At 36.3% G+C, this 19,384-nt stretch overlaps 1 protein-coding gene across 9 annotated transcripts in view; it reads right to left on the bottom strand.

Annotated features, from left to right (window-relative positions):
* LOC109044839 (calcineurin-binding protein cabin-1-like) overlaps positions 1 to 19,384 on the bottom strand; it is an 84,930-nt gene that overhangs the window by 19,437 nt on the left and 46,109 nt on the right. For all 9 annotated transcript variants that reach the window (XM_042762747.1, XM_042762746.1, XM_042762751.1 and 6 more), the window contains 3 exons: positions 9,304 to 9,467; positions 8,893 to 8,989; positions 7,214 to 7,948 (listed from right to left, as the gene is read on the bottom strand). In XM_042762747.1, the coding sequence (XP_042618681.1) occupies positions 7,214 to 7,948; positions 8,893 to 8,989; positions 9,304 to 9,467 (996 nt within the window). The remainder of the gene's footprint in view (positions 1 to 7,213; positions 7,949 to 8,892; positions 8,990 to 9,303; positions 9,468 to 19,384) is intronic.

Here is a 19,384-nt window from a genome sequence, read left to right as displayed (position 1 = left end):
ATTTGACACACAGAGAATGACGGGTTATAGAACAAAATGACCTAAATAGACCTCTACTGGAGTGCTTGTGGTCATGGCAACCGGAGGAGCCGGCTGAGATTGGGCATCCCTGGTGTCTGTTTTATGTCAGATAGTTAGAGTATGGTGCTCTCTTTTTTAATAGTGTGTGGGAGAGAGAACAAAAAAGTGAGAGAGACGTATTTATGTATACATTTATGACGTTAATAACTGCGGAAATGTGTCATCATATAGTCTGTGAAAATGGTCCATAGGATCTGGAAATATTCCATCATCAGGAATGTTTTTATTTATTTATTTATTTTAATTTTTTTGAGGGTGATGAATTTGCAACAAGTTCAAGTTGTTAATGCTAATTCTCCGCTGTGACCGACAGACAGCTGCTTGGTTTGAGAGTGACGTCTGTGTGAGCCGTGATTCATACATCACTACACTACTGACAGTACACAACAGACCTTCCGGCCGCCAAAATTTTTCTGATGTGACTGCACCTTTAGACTTTCTGTGTGTTTGCTTACAGGCATTGGCATTTAGCTATATTCTGCTATATTAAATGTTTTCTACAACTGAAAAGGTCAAAAGAGAACAATCACAAATCCCTCCTTTTCTCTAACATAAGGGGTTGTGGGTAATACCAGGCCTATAGCATAAACAGATGCATATTTCTGTAGATTCTGTTGGAAATGCTGCTAATACTGTAATACTATAATTGAATGCACAATGATTGCATAGTACACAGTACAGAGCATGCAAATGCAGCCACATTCCTTCTATACAATCAGCCCATACAACGGCTTTATGATGACTGCATCTCTGCAGCATACATTACTAGAGAAAGCAATGGCAGAGCTGGAGTGATGTTTCATGGTGGTTAATCTCAGGGTTTGTAGCTACTGCAAAAGCCTTAATCCAGGACTTCCTGGAGCTTAAATTAATGTTTTTAATATGGATTTAGTATGGAAAAACCTTTAAAGCACACAATCACATGATATGAATTGACCAAGTCCAGATATGTTGATGAGACAAATGAACCAAAAGATTTTCTGTTACAAGTTACTGCTGCTGTAGGTTTACAACACACAAGCTCATTCCGTGCATTATGGCGGCTTTGATGTCCACTGAAGTAATTTGGTACTGTTTACAACATCCATTTTCTACAAACTAATTTTGGTAACACTTAAAGAGTATGTGTCAATGTCAATGTATAGCACTATTAAACACAACCATGGGTTGACCAATGTGTTGCACAATAAAAACATTTCAATAACACAATACAAAATAATTACTAGAAAGGAAACAGCACAGTAGAAAATTCTCATTTATAAAATGGCAAGTCAAAAAGGTACGTTTTCAACATAAACTTAAAAACAGATAGTGAATAGCAGATCTAATACAGAGGGGCAGAGCATTCCACAATCTAGGGGCAGCTACTGAGAATGTGTGGTCACCCCTGCATTTCAGCCTTGACTTTGGGATGCACAATAATCTCTGGACGAGAGACAAGAGGGGCCGATGTTCAGTCAATAAATCTGAGAGATAAGTAGGGACCAGACCGTTTAATGATTTAAACACTAAACACTAGAGAGGAATTTTAAAATTAACTCGATAGTGCACAGGCAACCAAAGTGGAGAGAACATAAAACCGATGTAATATGATACCGTTTTTTGGTGCCCGTTAAAAGCCTTGCAGCTGCATTTTGAACTATCTGCAAGCGGGATAGGGCTGACTGACTAATACCAACATACAACGAGTTACAGTAGTCCAGTCTAGATTTAATAAAAGCATGAATTACTTTTTCAAACTTTTTACTAGACAGAATCGGTTTAACTTTTGCTAGAAGAAAAAAAAAACAGGATTTAACCATTGTATTTATCTATTTGTCAAATTTTAAACCATCATTAAAAATAACACCCAGATTTTTTACCCAAGGCTTCACAGAAGAGGTTAAATCACTTAGGTTTACTTTAGGCGTACTTAGAATCTGATGGACCAAACACAATTATTTTACTCTCATTAAAATTTAGAACATTTAAAGACAACCAGGAATTTACATCAGACAGACAAGACATAAGTACGCCCAGACCATCTGAACTCTGTTTTAAGGGCAGATAGATTTGAGTGTCGTCTGCATAGCAATGGAATGACAGACCATGCTTCCTAAAAATAGAACCCAATGGGAGCATACACATTGGAAAAAGAATAGGAGCTAGAATGGAACCCTGGGGAACACCACACGACAAAAAAGCTACCTCAGATGAGTGTTCACCAATGTTAACTCTAAAACTTAGATTGGAGGAATATGACTTAAACCATTCAAGAGCACTTCCTTTTATGCCTACACAGCATGGTCCACAGTGTCAAAAGCAGCGCTCAAGTCTAGGAGCACTAGCACAGCATGATCCCCATCGTCACCAGTTAATAGAATATAATTTAAAGCCTTCAGAAGTGCGTTCTCAGTCACAAGGTGTTTTCTAAAACCTGACTGAAAGACCTCAAAGATCCTATTTTTTTTTATCTAGAAAATGTTGTAGTTGTTGCAGAACTACTTTTTCTAAGATCTTTGAAATAAAAGACAGATTTGAAATGGGTCCATAGTTGGCTAAAACAGAGGGATCTAGGTACGGACTCTCAAGTAATGGATAAACTGTGGCATGTTTTAACACATCAGGTACAATACTAGTATCCAAACATCAATTTATCATGGTCACAAGATAGGGACCCACTGCATCAAAAACTTGTTTGAGGAAATGCACTTTAATACATGTTATAAAGACTCAATATTTATTTAACCAGCAGACATTGGTAAGTTATTATACTGTTGGTTGATATTAGGCGTTCCTACTCAACTACATTACCCAATGAATCCTGTCAATTCATGAGGGACTTCAGGGGTACTGTCTAGTATACCATTTCTGGGCCGGGTTTTTTTTTTTTTTTTTTTTGTTGCATGTTCACGACTTTAATTTGACAGAAGTTTTTAAAATATTTATATATTTCAATATTTATAAACATTTAAACAAAACTTACTCACTGCTAGTTAAATAATAAACTAGAATATTTTTAGAATATTTAAGTTTTTTTCACATTTCCAGGATTCTTAGAAGTGGCAGTCATCATTTTTGGGTAAAATTATATAGTGGTGAACAGAAACTATAACAAATATAATTTTGCATTCCTGTTTGCTTCAATAGCCAAAGAAAATAAAAAATACACAATAGAAAAAACAAACAAACTAACAAAAAAATGATTTCATTAAAAATATTGATTGGATGATTACATTGGTCAGAAGAGAGAAAAATATATAATCTGCTGTCACTCCCTTAGTATGTATCTGTGTGTGTATGTACATACACACACACACACACACACACACACACGCATACAGAGCAGTTACACTTTCATCTGTTATATTTTTAGTTACACTTTCATCACATTCATTAAATCTATAAATGTTACAGACAGAAGAGATGCATTCAAGTGTATTTCAGATCTATTAAATTAACAGATGGGGGGGAAAGGTAAAAATAGTATGTTCTATGTAATTGCACCATTTTTACACATAAATTTTATCAAGATGGAATATTTACCAAAAGTAAAGTCATGTCTTTTTTTTGTGTGTGTGTGGTAGAACTGAATCATCACTGAAGCTTAATAAGTGAAATACCACCAATGAGCGCAACACCATTCATAAATGCTAATGAATGTTGCAGGCCAGTGATAAAAACATCTGCCTACATAATTACGTGAATAAAGCGTGAGAATGTTATTTCTATTTCAATCACTGCCAATTTGGACTGAGTTCACTGTTCACATTTCCTGTGCATTTATAACTGTGGTTACCCTCATTTACGAGACTGAATATAACTGCTTTATTACAAAATCTAGTGTGTGGTCTATGGAGGCAGCACTTTATCAGAGCCCCTCAAAACGCTCCCAGTGTGAAACCTGTTCAAAATGTTGGCAACTTTATTATGCTGCTTACCAAGAAACCACATTTTAGCCAAATTCTAAGGCAGTGCCACACACATCTTCTGCAGAGAAGGAAATTCAAGAATGCACTGCAATGAGTTCATGAAAAAATTAATCCATTCCAATGCTTAAATCTTGATAATGCAGGCCCCACATAAAGTGGATTGTTAAATTCTTCACGTACAACCTTTTCTCAATCAGCGAGGTAAAGATGGGCCTATTTGACCAGTGAGTCAGTGTCCAGGGGCCACATTAAAATCTCCCTCCTTTCCACTGTCATCTCAATCAGAGATGTGTTCTTCACTGGTAGAATTAGATGGTTCATAACAAACAACTGCACGATACACACACAAACACACACATAAAAACATTCATAAACACACATGCAGAGACAAGCACTACAATTAGACTCAGGTACTGAGACAAACACACACACACTCACTCAGAGAGCAGATGCAATTACACAGGCAGGGGAAATGAGAGGTGATACACTGTTAGAGAAGTAGAGGCTGATAATGGACTAGATGAGTGCTGTGTGTATGTGTGTGTGTGTGTGTGTACTGCCAGCTAGAGCCATTAACCTCTCATACTAATAACATATTTTAATGGTAACTTTGTAGTTTGTTTTTTACCTTGACGTAATTAAATACAGAGCTCAACACTTGATGATGGTATTGGGGGAAAAGGCATAGTGAGACATAACTTGTTTTTTGTTATTTAAAACATAGACCCATTTCTAGAGTGAATTGGCAGGCTTCCTCTGCTTAAAAACACTATGAAGTGAACTAGGAGGCACAGAATGCTTTTCAGCACACTGGTATGTGGTTCACAGGGTCTTCTTGATGGGTACTAGATGGCTACTTACTGGTCCAAGTCAAAAGAATCCATGTTAATTTAATTTAATTTAATTAATATATGATTTTTAACTTTTTAAACCTTTTTTTGTAACAATGTAAAATTTTGTATTATTTAAAAAATATTGCCATATAATATATAATTTAAGTGATGTAATATAACATATTTACATTTAAAATGTTATTTACATATAAGATTTCTATTAAAGGTTCGATTAAATGAATAGTTAGCTACTTTCATGTGACAAAAACTTTTACAATGTTTCAAATCTGGTATTCTATTTTTAGAAAGGAAAATTTAAAAGATGAAAAATAAGGATAAATTATTTATTGCTATTGTGCAAATAATATATAATAATGCAATCAATAAAAAATTAACTGTAGCCTGATTACAAGTATTTTGAAATGTAATATAATCTAATTACAAGTATGGAACCCAGATTACATGTAATCAGTTACTACGCAGCACTGTGTCCAACATCCTAATATATTCATGTATTCAAAGTCGACTGAGGTTCAGTGTGAAATAAAAAGCCAAAAACTGGTCCTTTAAGCCCTCACTGGTTCTTGGTGTATTCTTATACAATAGCATACTTGACTCAGCACTATGATGACAAATGCTATGGAGCTCGTGTGCTACACTATCATTAGCTACACCAGTAATTTTCCACAGTTCCATTCGTATTCAATTGGCCCTCGCTCGCTCTCCCCAGGGATGCCTTAATGTCTGTATAATATAACATAATATAGCTCTATCTCACTCACAATAGGCATCCCTCTTTACAGCCTGCTTTGTGACTAAAACAATTACTTACTACTTGTTTTTGCTAAGGCAAGCATTAATATTACTATTGGTCATATTTATGGTTAGGGAGTTTTGTTCAAATCCTTGAGTACTAAACGGCAGGTTATTCATCCTGCACCATTTATGCTACTTGTGAAAACAATCTAATAGATTTACACCCGGAGGAGGACCTGAGTCATATGTAGAGATTAGAATATCATAAACTTGTGCGTGGGCTACACACACACACACACAAAAACAAAATTACCCAGAACACCTTAGTAACCGCAGACCGGAAAAGCACCAGCGATACCCTAGCATTGTGGTGGCATGTTTTATATGTAAAAACAACACGTTACGTTTTATTTTCTAAGTTATCTTGCTTGAGTCTGACACCAAGTAAATATTGCCTGAGATGTTTCGCTGACAACAAGACAGATGACATGTTTCATGCTATAGTGTATCAGGTTTTTCGGACTTCCCCTCATAAATCCTCTCAGTGCTTTTATCTCTGTTTTGTTCAACAAAAGTTGTGGGGTTTCCCTGTCACAGTGATTGTATATTAACCTTCTGTCACACCACGTTATGTTTAAATGAGAACTGCCAATGTAACAACCAGTCTTAATAGAGATGTGTGATATGCATAGTATACAATAATATAATAATTGTTGTTTTAACAAATTTTGCAAAAAAACTCACCCAAAAAAACCACACATTCACATTCAAAATAGTAACTCTAAAATGTTAATAAAGTGATACCGATTTTATACATTTATGTAATTGTATAATTAAAAAATAAAATTTTATGGCAGTTATATAATTACATAACAGTTCAATAAACAAGAAGTTAATATTGTGAGTTAAATTTTAGATTTTAAATTTGCTATATTTCGTCAACAAAAATAGTTTCAAACAAAACCAAGCAACAAACAGAAGTGTTTCTTTCCTGAATAATCAATTCTTTTTTTAAGAATCAATGTTTCAGTGATCTATTCATAAAGATAGTCACTTGATTTGTTCCTGAATGAATCAGCTGTTCGAATAAAGCAAGTGAATGAATGATTCAACGACTCACTCATTAAGACAATGACTTGCAGCCACCTACTGGCCGTTTTAGATTCATACTTAAATTATCCTTTAACTTAAAAAAGATTAATATTTCAATATATTTTTTTCATATATTTTAAATATTAATCCCGAAGCATTATTTATGCAATTGTAACTGCAGTGTAAATACCTCTAAATGCCACTTTAGATGCAGCTTTTGCACCACTTCAGCACTGCAAAAATTTATTTTGTTGATAATAATTTAATTTTATTAGTACCAGCCTATAGTGTCTTACTATTCAAACTTAATTTATTGACTAAATGTAAGAATTTGACAAAAGATGATGCATACATCTAGGCTAGGCTATAAATGCATAAATCTAGGATAGAAAAACTGTCATCATAAAAGTAAAAAAGCTCCTGGAGGTGGCAAATGTCAAATAACTTTGTCGAATTTTCAACAAAATTCCAGAAAAAAATGTATATTTGATTTTTTGTCAATATCACACTCCCCCAAGTCCCACTTGCATCTTTTCTCACCTGTTTAATCAGCATGTAGGTCTCAGACATGATCTTCTCGATGCGCTGCAGGTCATAGGTCATGCCCTTCTGACCTTGCAGCCACACTCTGTACGCATCCAAAAGCAGCGTCTTGCCCGACTCCACGTCATCCAGCAGCTTCCTCTTCCTGCTGGGCCTCTGCTGTAGTCCCACCTCAGGAGTGCTGGGTAGAGGTGTGGGGTTGCTGGCTGTTGGTGTTGTGACCATAGAAAGTGCTCCTTTAGCTGCGTTCACCTGATTCTGTAGCTGCTGCTGTTTTGAGCTAATGCTTAACTCCTCCAGTGACAGCTCTGATGCCCGACTGCTCTCTGGGACCTTATCGGCCTCCTCTGCCGCCGATTTAACCACCCCCTGCTCCTGTGGTCCAGTTTCAACAGGTGTTTGAGGCTCTCTGAATTTTGAGGCACCTGGCCATGATCCCGGGCCAAGCTCCATAGGCTCTACAAGTCCTGAATTACCTTCTCTGGGGTGAACGGTGGACCCTGTCGCCTGATTTAAAGGTTCCAGGGAGAGCTGAAGAGTGGCTGAACATTGCTGAGGCATACCGGGAGGTCCGGTCTCACTTCCTGAAGCTTTAGGGGTGTTGGGGAGTCCTGCTTTAGGCTGGGTGGTTTGGGAGGATTTGGGGTCCTCCACAGCAGGAGGCCGGTTGGACACATCCGCAGTCATCATTTCACCCATAGAGGTGGCAGACGGTTTAGGGGGAACACTTACCTGAGAAAGAGAATAACACATATATAAAAATGGCTAATCTTGATTCTGCTGACAGAAAACAAGACGTATGCTAATATATTATGATAAGTGCAAACTTTAAAGAGGCTGTGACACTAGGAGAGAGGAAGGAACATTTTTGCACTACTGGATCTGGTTTAATTCACAATGTAAAATGTCTACTGAAAGAAGCACAGGCATTAAGTTATCACTCTGTTCTTCGAGCAGTTGGGATGGCATTAACTAATGTGTTAGCACAAACATAAGCGTATCCTTGGCTGTCAGATCTGGCTTGAGTCTTAGTTCCCAAACATGGCAGTGTCTCCATTGGAAAAACATGCTACTAAGGCCACTGATCAGCTTCTATTTCTAAAAAAAACATTAAAAAAAACAACAACAATGAAATCAAAAATAAAACTCTCTAAAAAGAAATTAAATAAAAAAATTAAACAAACATATAATAAAAAACAAAAACAAAAACCTTCTAAAACAAAAACAAAGCAAAACACAAAACCAAAGTTACATTAAAAAAGCAAACATACACAAAAAGCAAAAAAAATAATTATTATAAATTATAAAAAATATTATTTTATTCAAATATTGTCTAATTGTGTCTTATTTACTTTTAAACTTTTTCAAACTAAACTTGCTTACACTACAGTCTTAAATCAGATTTCTATCACTGGCGAAAAATATTTTGTCTTATAAATTTAATTTGCCTATTCTACTTATATTTGTGTGTGAACTTGAAAACCCCAACTTTGCTTTAAAAAGCATCGCAAGATCTACTAACCGAAGATCACGATCATAAAATGGAAATCACTTCCGTGAAGTGACCATTGCATGTTCCATTCAGGAAGGGCCCTTCGCCAATTCACACAAAAACAAAACCTTTGGAGAAAAACAAACAAACAAAAAAAAAACCAACGAGAATGTAGTTTTCATACCCCTGTGAGTTTATCCAGATTGTCTTCCAGCACTTTTACAGTGAAAAAAAATGCTCGCTTGGCCAAAACTTGTCGGTCCACATCTCGCAAGTACTTCCTATAACACACAACAAAAAAAGATATATGTCCTTGCATTTAAATGCTTCATGCCATATGTTTCATATATAGCAAAAAAGGAAAACAGACATGGACGATAACTGTATGAGATGCTATACATTTTCAAAGAACATTTAAAAAATTTCAAACAACATTCATAACAAACATGCAAGACGAGGTTAACTGAATAGTTCACAAGCATTTAGCAACACTTCATTTCAAGAGACTACTTCACTCCGTTTACGGTTATAAATATGCACATTCAATTAAATGAACCAAACAAAATAAACAAATTAAATATCTGCAATCTCTTACTTTCCCTGATCAGGGGTTCTCTGAAGCATGAGGGAGATTTTAAGTAAAGTGTGGTGATCTTTCAGTTGAGACAGAACATCCAGCAAGAGCACGATGGATCTGTTCATATGAGATGCAAAACTACCAGGACGATCGATATCATCTACTGGAATACGCCAGATGCCCTGAGGAAGAGAAGGAGAGAGCCATTAGCAGAGAGAAGAGGAGTTCGTCTGGACAGCTCTAAGCAGTCAGATCTGGCTCCTTTTGCCAAACAAGCCAGCATCTCCACAGGAAAACTGATGTTACCAAGGCCACTGCTGAGCTTCTCTTTACAGCACAGTCCAAAAAATACATAAGGCCCAATTATACACAATTCAGTTCTTCATGAACATCTCTGATTGAGCAAAACAAACCTCCAGGCAAGTCTATTAACATTCACAAAGGTAAACATGTGGAAAGAATGAGTGGATGACTTCGGACAGTGTAGAGCTCATAGGAGAAGGTAAAAATGAGAGAGGAGGTACAGACGAAGAGAAAATGGAGAGAAGTGGAGAAATGTTATTGTTGTAAGGCCATCTGCTCTTGGCTCTTGATGTGTTGGTCTCCGGCCATGAAGAAAATCTGCCCACTGATGAGAAATCTGCCTCAACCCACTCTCTCTCTCTCTCTGGAGATTCGATGCTTCATCTCGAGCTGTTCGTCTTTCCCTCCAGTCGTGCTGGTTTAGTGTGTGAAGTGTATCTGGCTGGAAAACAGCAGACTAAACGGAGCTATTGACAGTCAATAGAGATGGCAAACTAATGAAGACGCCAAGAGAACATACCCTACGCAGACACTTCTAGTTATGCAAGCTCGATTTCACGTGGCATAGCATTGTGAAAGAACTGATAGCACAGAACGGTGCATTCTCAGGATGACTGCAAGCGTGCAAGAGCAGACAATTTCCCGTCTTCTCTTTTAGATCAACCACCGCACTGTCATGGTGGAGCAACAGTTTGAAGAGAATCTTACCTGGAAATTATCACTTTATAGCACAATGACGCAAGAGTACACATTAAAGCCCATGTGAAATGGTGTTTGAAACGCATTTTACTTCTATAATCAGAATCTTTAAACAAAAAAATGTTGGCCGGGGCTTGATTTTATTTTTGAGAATTGATTTAATTACCAGAATGAAGTCAGAAGGTTGGAGAAGAGTTCATGACATCGGCCAAAAAGAAAATCATCGTTTATACACTACCAGTCAAAAGTCTGGAATAATTACATTTATTTTTGTGTGTGAAAGAATTTTTCTATGCTCAACAAAGCTGCATTTATTTGATAAAAACAGAGTAAAACTGTGATATTGTGAAACATAATCAAAACTTAAAATAAATTATATACAAATACATATAAAAAAATAGCAAATAATGAATTTATTCTCCAGGGGTGAATTTTCAACAATATTTCTCCAGGCTTCAGTGTAACATGATCCTTCAGAAATTAAAATTTCAATATGCTGATTTGCTGCTTAAATATTATCAATTATTATTGGTGCTCAGTTATTAATAATGGTTATTATCATCAATATTGAAAATAGTTTTTGCTGCTCAATATTTTTGTAAACAAAATTCAAAAGTTCAGGAAAGAAAGAAAGAAAGAAAGAAAGAAAGAAAGAAAGAAAGAAAGAAAGAAAGAAAGAAAGAAAGAAAAAGAAAAAAGAAAGAAAAGAAAGAAAGAAGAAGAAAGAAAGAAAGAAAGAAAGAAAGAAAGAAAGAGATACCTGACGCACAAAACTGACTAAAAAGGACAGTAAAGAAATTTATAATTTTACTAAATAATTATATTTCAAATAAATGCTGTTCTTTTGAACTTTCTATTTATCAACAAATCATGAAAAGAAGTTTTTAACATTGATACCATTATTAATATCAGAGCATCAAAAATAACTGAGAGATATATATATGTATGTTTTATGCAGCCTTGGTGAGCAAAAAAGCAAAAAAAAAAAAAAGCAATTCTTAATTATTCCAAACTTTTGACCAATTGTGTATATTCTGATGAAATACATTTTTTTTGTCTTTGGACTACTGTGAAAGATGAATCATTAATAATAATAATACCAAGGACATGGAATAATAAGGTAAATAGGCTGAAATTGTTATATATGGCTGAAGGAGACTGGCCAAGCATTTGCATCTGTGCTCTGGTCACGACAGCTTCATCCTTCAGGACTGTGACTGTGTCTCCAGAACTTCTGAGTAAACATCAATTAGAGCAAGTAGTCTGTTTTCAAACAGAAAGCTACAACCATGCAGACCTGCAAGTCATGTACCCCAGTTCCTGTAGAGAATCTTCCTTTCTGCCCTAAATTGCCCTAAAAAAGGACACTGCTTCAGTTTGGCCAGTGTGGACATTTGGACATTCCAGAAAATGCAGATAATGGCACTGAAGCATGTGGAAACTGTGGAAGTGGATGTAAGGGAGAACTAAAATATGCAGGAGTGAGAAAAGAGAGAATGTGAAAAAGAAAGAAATGCTAATCAGAATGTTGGATGTTTCCGGAAACCTGGATGTTTACTTGCATGCAGAACGATCTGCAGCTGCTAGTCATCAAATTAAGAGCAGAGTGAACGAACCCATCCAGAAGGCATATGAGAAGAAGAAGAAGAAGAAGAAGAAGAAGAAGAAGAAGAAGGGAGGGTAATGAAAAAAAATAGCTGGAGGATGGATTGAAAGAAATGAACAAACTTAATTTTTTGGTAAGGCAGTGAAAATCTATATATCTACATAATTTAGATTTTATTATATTGATTTATTAAATCACTTACTTAATAAATCTAGTTCAACATAATTAAGGCATGTTTCCCAGAAATTATTCACTAAAATAACTCAATAGTTAACCACTTTCATTTATATCTATTGTCATAACAACACACAACGATATTTAACGATACAGTAAAAAAAAAAAAAAGATGTTGTAAATGAAAGATTTTTGCAGTATGTTTTACAATAAAATACTATTTTAGTCTTTGTACTTCCAATTTTCACTTTAACTCAATGTATTCCTTACAGATTGTAATTATTTGTGAAATTTGATATAACTTTTTTGGGTGAAACTGTTTCCAATTTTTTTCAGTGTACATGTATTTTAACTAAAACATTTTAACATATGAACTTCAATATATTAAAGTGACATGGAAATCTTGTGAATGTTTGTGAAGGTTTAGCACAAATAAATCCGATTCCGTTTTGAACTGATTCACAAAAATCAAAATGACCAACGCTAATGCTGTTTGGAATAAAAATTTCAAATAAGAGTTTCATGTTATTAATACTATTAACACCCTCATACTCTCAAATTGTGAGACAAGCCTAATAAAACAGCACTTCTTAATGGCCAAATAAAAAGCACATCAAAACCACCCTAACAAAAAAAAAAAAGAAAAAAGTGGCTTAAAATATACTATAAATATTCAACATGTATCATCCAAATTTACCTTTGAATAATAAACACCAGACTCTCACAGGCCAGCATCAGTGGCTAATGCCATAACACAAAGTTTTAGATGTGAAACAGCAGTCAATAGAGAGGAGCTGCCAAGAATGAGTCCGTGTGTGTGTGTGTGCGTGTGCGTGTGTGTGTGAGAGAGAGAGAAAAAGAGAGAGAGAGAGAGAGAGAGAGGCTTTTGCTCTTTCACTGCAGGGATTACCCAAAGCCCCTTCAGCAGCACACAGTAGATGGATACAGGAAAGAGAAATGAGGGAGTGTATCCTGATGGATAGATATGAGAAGGAGGCGTGTCCAGAAGGATCAGCGGATGGAATGCTATTAGACGGGTCTCTGGCACAGGACCCTCGAACCGCTGTGCTACAGTCCAAATAACACGGCTTTACAGCCAGATTACACACATGAGCTCAGTCCTTCCTGTACTTCTCATCAGCATGTGGGTTTGTCTCATAACTGTGAGGTTTACATCAATAATACTATCATATAATTTCATTAAGTTTTTCAAAATAACTACAGTTGTTTTATAGACTAAAATAAAATAGATTACAAATCAAATATCATGATTTCTCTGTAAAAAACTCAGATTTTAAATATGCCTGTATTTGCAACTGTATTGTGTTTGTAAATGAGTTTTAGATTGAGTGCCAAAATTATGCTTCTGTCGTTTCAGCAACTTGTTTTTAACTTTGGCTTTGCTGTTACAATAACTACATCAACAATGTGGCTTTTTGTGTCAGTGAGAACTTGCGCCAAAGGCTGACAAGACTTTGCAAAAAGAAGAGACATTATGGGAGTGAATGGTATGTGCCTTTCGAAAGGTTAAGTATTATAGGCAAGTGCTCTGGAATTTGATACACAAAGAGCCTCATTCCTCTCCATTTCTTTTTTTCTGGGAATCCCCACATCTCTAGAGGTCAACAAATAAATAATAGCCATGATCATATGAGTTTAGCCATTAAAAAGAGAGGGAAATAATAAAAACAATGCTTCCACAGCAACCACACAAACTTCCTGATGACTAACAAGAATGAATCCAGCCAATCATCTGCTCCTGATTAGCATATTTCCATCATTATGAGAAGAACAACTTTTTGACTTCAACTAAAATAAGCTCCTAAAGATGTAAGATGATGTACAACGACACAAATTACTTAAATGACTGCTCATAAAAAAGGTAACAAACCATACAAATTTATTTAGAGCAGTCTAAACTCGCTGACCAGTGAAAGAAGAGCAAGCTGTCATGTCTGTTTCAGGCCTACAGCTGCTCCTAATGCGATCAATATAATCTGACAGCAAAAATCACTGAATTGAGCCCAGCAGACACCGGGCTTCCCTCACCATGAGCCCAGTCCTCTGAGCATGAGCTGCAAAAAAAGAATCTGTTTTCATTAGTGAAGAAGAGTTTAAACCGATGGAAATTTCCTCCATTGGTAAAAAACATTATATATATATAATATATATATATATATTATATATTATATATATATATATATATACATATCTTTCTCAGCTGCCTTCAATATGAGCAGTGCAAACCAGCAGAAGAAGCTGCAATGTGGAGATTTCAAGAACGCTGCAAGATGTTTCTGATACGCAGTTCAGATTCAACATGTTTGACTAAGCGAAACAAGAACACATCAAATTTGTGTGTAACTTAACCTCAGGGATTCCCCCTAGACACCCTACTTCACCTACTTAAAAAGTGTCAAGCACGAATTATAGTTTCTTAAAGAAGCATCTGTACTCCAGAACTGCAAGCTAAAGAGGAACACAAGGAAAGCGGGAACGAGGCGGAAGGAGGTTCCCAATCATTCCATCTCTGGTCATTAATGCTGTTTTCATTGACGAAACACAGGACTCCGGCGAGAGCACTAACTATCATCTGCGTCATGCGTGACAAGAGTCAATGCTCTCAAACGCTCACTTTCTTCCTCTTGCTCTACTCCTTGAACTCTCACACACTGCTCTCCCACCTTCAGTAGGCTCTTTCCACCAAATCTTTTTTTTTTTTTTTAAAGAACTTAATCTCAAATACGAGCAAGCTGACACTTTTTTCCTTCCCACTTTTTATTCCAGGAGCAATAACAGAAGGAAAAGGAAACCAAACAGGAAAAGCAAAAGGAAGAAACTCACCATCACCGAGGAGAGCTACTCCACGCTCTGCCTGTATGAAGTGTGTGAGTAAATGGGATGTTTTGATATTTTTTAATGTTCCAGCGAGAGAAGGCGAGCTGAAGTCCAGGCTCAAGGGAGTGGGCTGCACGCGTGCGGAGGGAGGAGAAAAGGAGAGATGACTGAACGAGTGTGCCTCAAAAAGATGAGTGCTTGCTCTCCTCGCTTTCCAACCCTGCCATCACAAAACAAAACGCCCACGCTTCTCTTTCTTTGCTCTGACCCCAGCGCGCTCGCTCGTGCTCTCTCTCCCTCCCTGCCCGTGCTCTTGCTCCTTCTCTGTACACAGACGGAGAGACGGCCCCTTTAGAACACAGCCAGCCAATCAGAGACGGACTCTGTTTCTCAGCCCAGCAATGCACACCCACACAAACATACAGAGAGAGAGAGAGAGAGAGAGAGAGAGAGAGAGAGAGAGAGGGGTGAATGACAGGAGACAGAAAATATGCAACAGGATGTTAGTGTGGGGCAGAGGGAGAAGGGTTTATATGAACACAAACACAAAGATTAGAGGAGACGAGGTAAGGGATTGTAAAACAGTAGAGATGAGACGAGAACAGAACAAACAAGAAACGAGATAAAATGAAAATAAGATGCTTTTAGAAGAGACTAAGAAAAGAGAGGAGAGGAGGTGAGGTGAGTGAGACAAGAACAGAGAAACAAGAAAGATAAGAGACCAAATCAGAAAAACAGGGGACAATTGGACACGAAAGAGAAGAGGTGAGACGAGAAGAGGAGAGACTGGATGAAAGAGGAAAAGAAGGTGAGGTGAGGTGAGATGAGATGAGAAGAAACAAAAGTAAAAGCAAATAAATGAGGAGAGAAGAGAGATGAGAAGATAAGAGACAACAGCACACCAAAAAAAGAGAAAACAGACAAGAGGTGAGACCAAAACAAATGAGACAACATGAGACAAAAAGAGAAGATATGAGAAAATATGAGAGTAAAAGAAAAAGGAAGACAAAAGAAAGGAAAAGACAATAGGAGATGAGACAATAAGAGAGAAATAGAGACAGATGAGAAGGGAAGAGACTAGATGAGAACAGAAACAAAGACAAAAAAGTTAAATAAAAAACAAAAAACAGACATAAAAAAAAAGACCACGAAAAGAAAACCACAAAAACACAAGAAGAAAACAAGAGACAAACTGAGACAAGAAGAGAAGAAGTGAGACAAACTGAGAGAAGACAGCAGAAGAGGGAAGAAAAGAGACGAGACAATAAGAGGACAAGAGAAGAGGTGAAACAAATGAGTCAAGGACAGATGAGAAGTGACGATAAGAAAAGATGAGACTAGATGAGACAAGGTGCCACAAGAAAAGAAAAAGGGAGGGGGGCAAGAGGAGAATACAAAGAGAAGAAGAGAGACAAGAAAAAAGTGAGTTTGAGAACAAAAGAGACAGCAAGAATAGAGAATAGATGATGCAAAGACAACATCTGAGACAAGTAGAAGACATGGTGAGACATGAGAAGAGACAAGAAAATAAGGAAAGATGAAACAAGATGAGACAAAAAAAACAAGAGGTGAGAGGAGAAACTGCAGGAGAAGAGAACAGCTTAGAGAAAAGATGAGACAAGAAGAGAGAAGAGGAGACGAGAAAAAGTGAAAAGAGATGAGACAAGAAGAAAGGAAACAAGACAAGAAGAGAGACGAGAAGCTGGGGAAATGTTTATGTTGCAGTCACTGAAGCACAGAGAGTGCAGAGGTGTTTCTCTCTCATACAGCTCTCATTTCCCCTTCTCCCTCTGTCAATGTTTGTGCTTTTCCACCGAGACAACAACACACACACACACACACACAGTATTTCCAACCCCATGCTGCTAAAAGGAAAGTCAAGATGCAAATCGTGCTGACCGTATCTCTACATGTGAACCACAGGAGCTTGCTACGGCTGAACTTTCACAAATTTTAGACATCTAAAGAAAACTGGACAGGAAGTTAAATAAAAAATAAAATAAAATAAAATAGTAAAAGGTTTATTAGTTATAAGTGTGATGCTGAAAGAACTGAAGACAACTGAACATGATCCAGGCAGCTAGTCTGTGGCTCGGGCCAGTGGTCCAGTGAGGACAGGAGAGTGGGCGTCTACATATGCAAGCACATATGCCTGAGTGTGTGTGGACATGGGAGACAAACTGTGTTTGCGTTTTTATGATGCGTTTAAGGCTTAGGCCAACAAATAGTGCCAGAGCCCAGAGCAAACTAGAACAGCCTGACCTATATCACTCACTCACTCACTCACACACAAAACAAAGTCAAAGATTCGCCCTCCTGTTCTGTAGGAAGAACAACAGGAAATGACAACGTGATTCATGACACAACAAAATCTACAGTATATCCTGTGTTTTCTCTCCATTTCACAAGCCTTCTACAACGGTGCAAATAAAAGCTTACTTACATGCAACAACTGATCAATAGTGAAAATAGTTAATTGACTGGATGGATGTTCTGAGTGATGCCAGTCCACAATCTGATTTGTGTTGCAGCCTCGAACTAAAGCACACCATGCTGGTTCGTCTGGCCGGAGGAGAACTGGCCTCCTCGACCGAGCCTGGTTTCTCCCAAGGTTTTTATTTCCATTTATGTCAACGATGGCGTTTGGGTTCCTTGCCGCTGTCGCCTTTTGTCTTGCTTAATTGCGGGCACTTAATATTTGGCAATATTATCAGCTTGACTGCACAGACACTGCTGGATGTGAACTGAACTGAGCTGGACGATGTCATCACTGAAACAATGAAGAACTGACTTTAAATGAAAAATTAACTGTTAACTATTGTCCTCTTTTTGGAGCTTCTTTACAGCAGAATTGAATGTTGTTTAGATTATTGAAACATTTTAAGACTGTAAAACTGCTTTGACAATCTGTATTGTATAAAGTGAAATATAAATAAAGGGGAATTTCATTATTGATTAATTACCATTTCTACGTAAACAAAATTACATTCGAAAGTGGTCAAAGAGTGGAAAAAAGCGTACAATGCAAGTTGTCAGAAATACATGCGCAATTTAATTAAAAATCTTTGAAACATAAAATCTTTTATGAGTCCAGATGTGGCTGTTGCAAGCACTTTGACAGTGTGATTGTGTAGCTAAACAGGACATAATTTATATTTCACTGTTATATTCGTATAATTCAAGCATTCCCATTTGTCAATGCAGCTTGTCATAACAGTGAACGATTAAATGACGCTGTTGTCATTAAACCTCAATAGCTTCACAGAGCGTGTGCATAAATGTCAATCAAATGGAGCACAACCGAGAAAATTAATGCCATATTTTTCATTTAAATAATATTATTTTTTGGACACAGGACAGGTTTTAACTAGTACTGGGCGGTATACCGGTTCGGACTCAGCGCCCTCCACATCAGCAGGTAACACGGGGAAAGCAAAAGAAAAGTAGAGCCAAATGTCACTTAAAGATGCATTTGCTAGAGGGACTTACTACGACAGAAAAAGCAAACGGTGGATGGAGATTACAAACTCGATCACTAACCACATAGACAAAGACATGGTCCCGCTAAATACAGTCGAAAAAGAAGGCTTATAGACCTCAAAATCAATGCAAGTTTTCTTTTTTGATTTACTTGAATACAAGTGTAATGTACCTGGGCTTGAACTAATGCAAGTTGCACACCTTTTTGTATTTATTATGTAAGTTGCCTTTACATGCTGTTCACTTTGTTTTACTATTTATTTGAATGTGAATATATATCAAAGCCCATATATTAATGCAAATTGTCACTTCACTAAGTCACTTGTTTTTATATTTCCTTTTTAGATTTACTTGAATACTGTGTAATGTACCTGGGCTTGAACTTGAAGCAAAAGTATTGCAAGTTGTTCTACTTTTTGTATTGGTTTTTATAAAAAAGATTTTTGTGAAATTTGCACAGTAAAAATTCTGTATTTTGACTGCAATTGTCTTTGCATTCTGATTCCTCACTTCATTAGAATCATGACTGGCTCTTATTTGTAAACAACAGCATAATTTTCCCGCCCAACACAAACCTTAACCTAACCACAATTCATAAAAACATATAGAAATACTTAAATTAATAAAAAAAAAAAGCAATAATTTCAAACCTAACCACAAAAATATAACAAAAACTTAAAAAAAAGGTAACTAAAACAAATTAAAAAAAAAAAATATAGCTACATTTTTAAATATTAAATCTACATAAATATTAGTTTTATCTTTATTTCTCAAAATATAGCTACATTTTGCAATTGTAACTTTACATAAATTGTATTTTTATTAATTACATTTATAATTATTAATTTTATTATAAACTATTATTATTTAGCTTTACTCTCAATGTATTTTTTAATTTTGAAAATATTAATATTATTACTTTATTAGTATAATAAAATAAAAAATATGTATTTTTTATCATTCCTTTTATCTATTATTTTCTCTTCTATTATTACAGTA

Source organism: Cyprinus carpio, chromosome A8, assembly GCF_018340385.1.
Source record: "Cyprinus carpio isolate SPL01 chromosome A8, ASM1834038v1, whole genome shotgun sequence".
NCBI lineage: Eukaryota > Metazoa > Chordata > Actinopteri > Cypriniformes > Cyprinidae > Cyprinus > Cyprinus carpio.
This window is presented reverse-complemented; position numbering and strand designations above follow the sequence as displayed.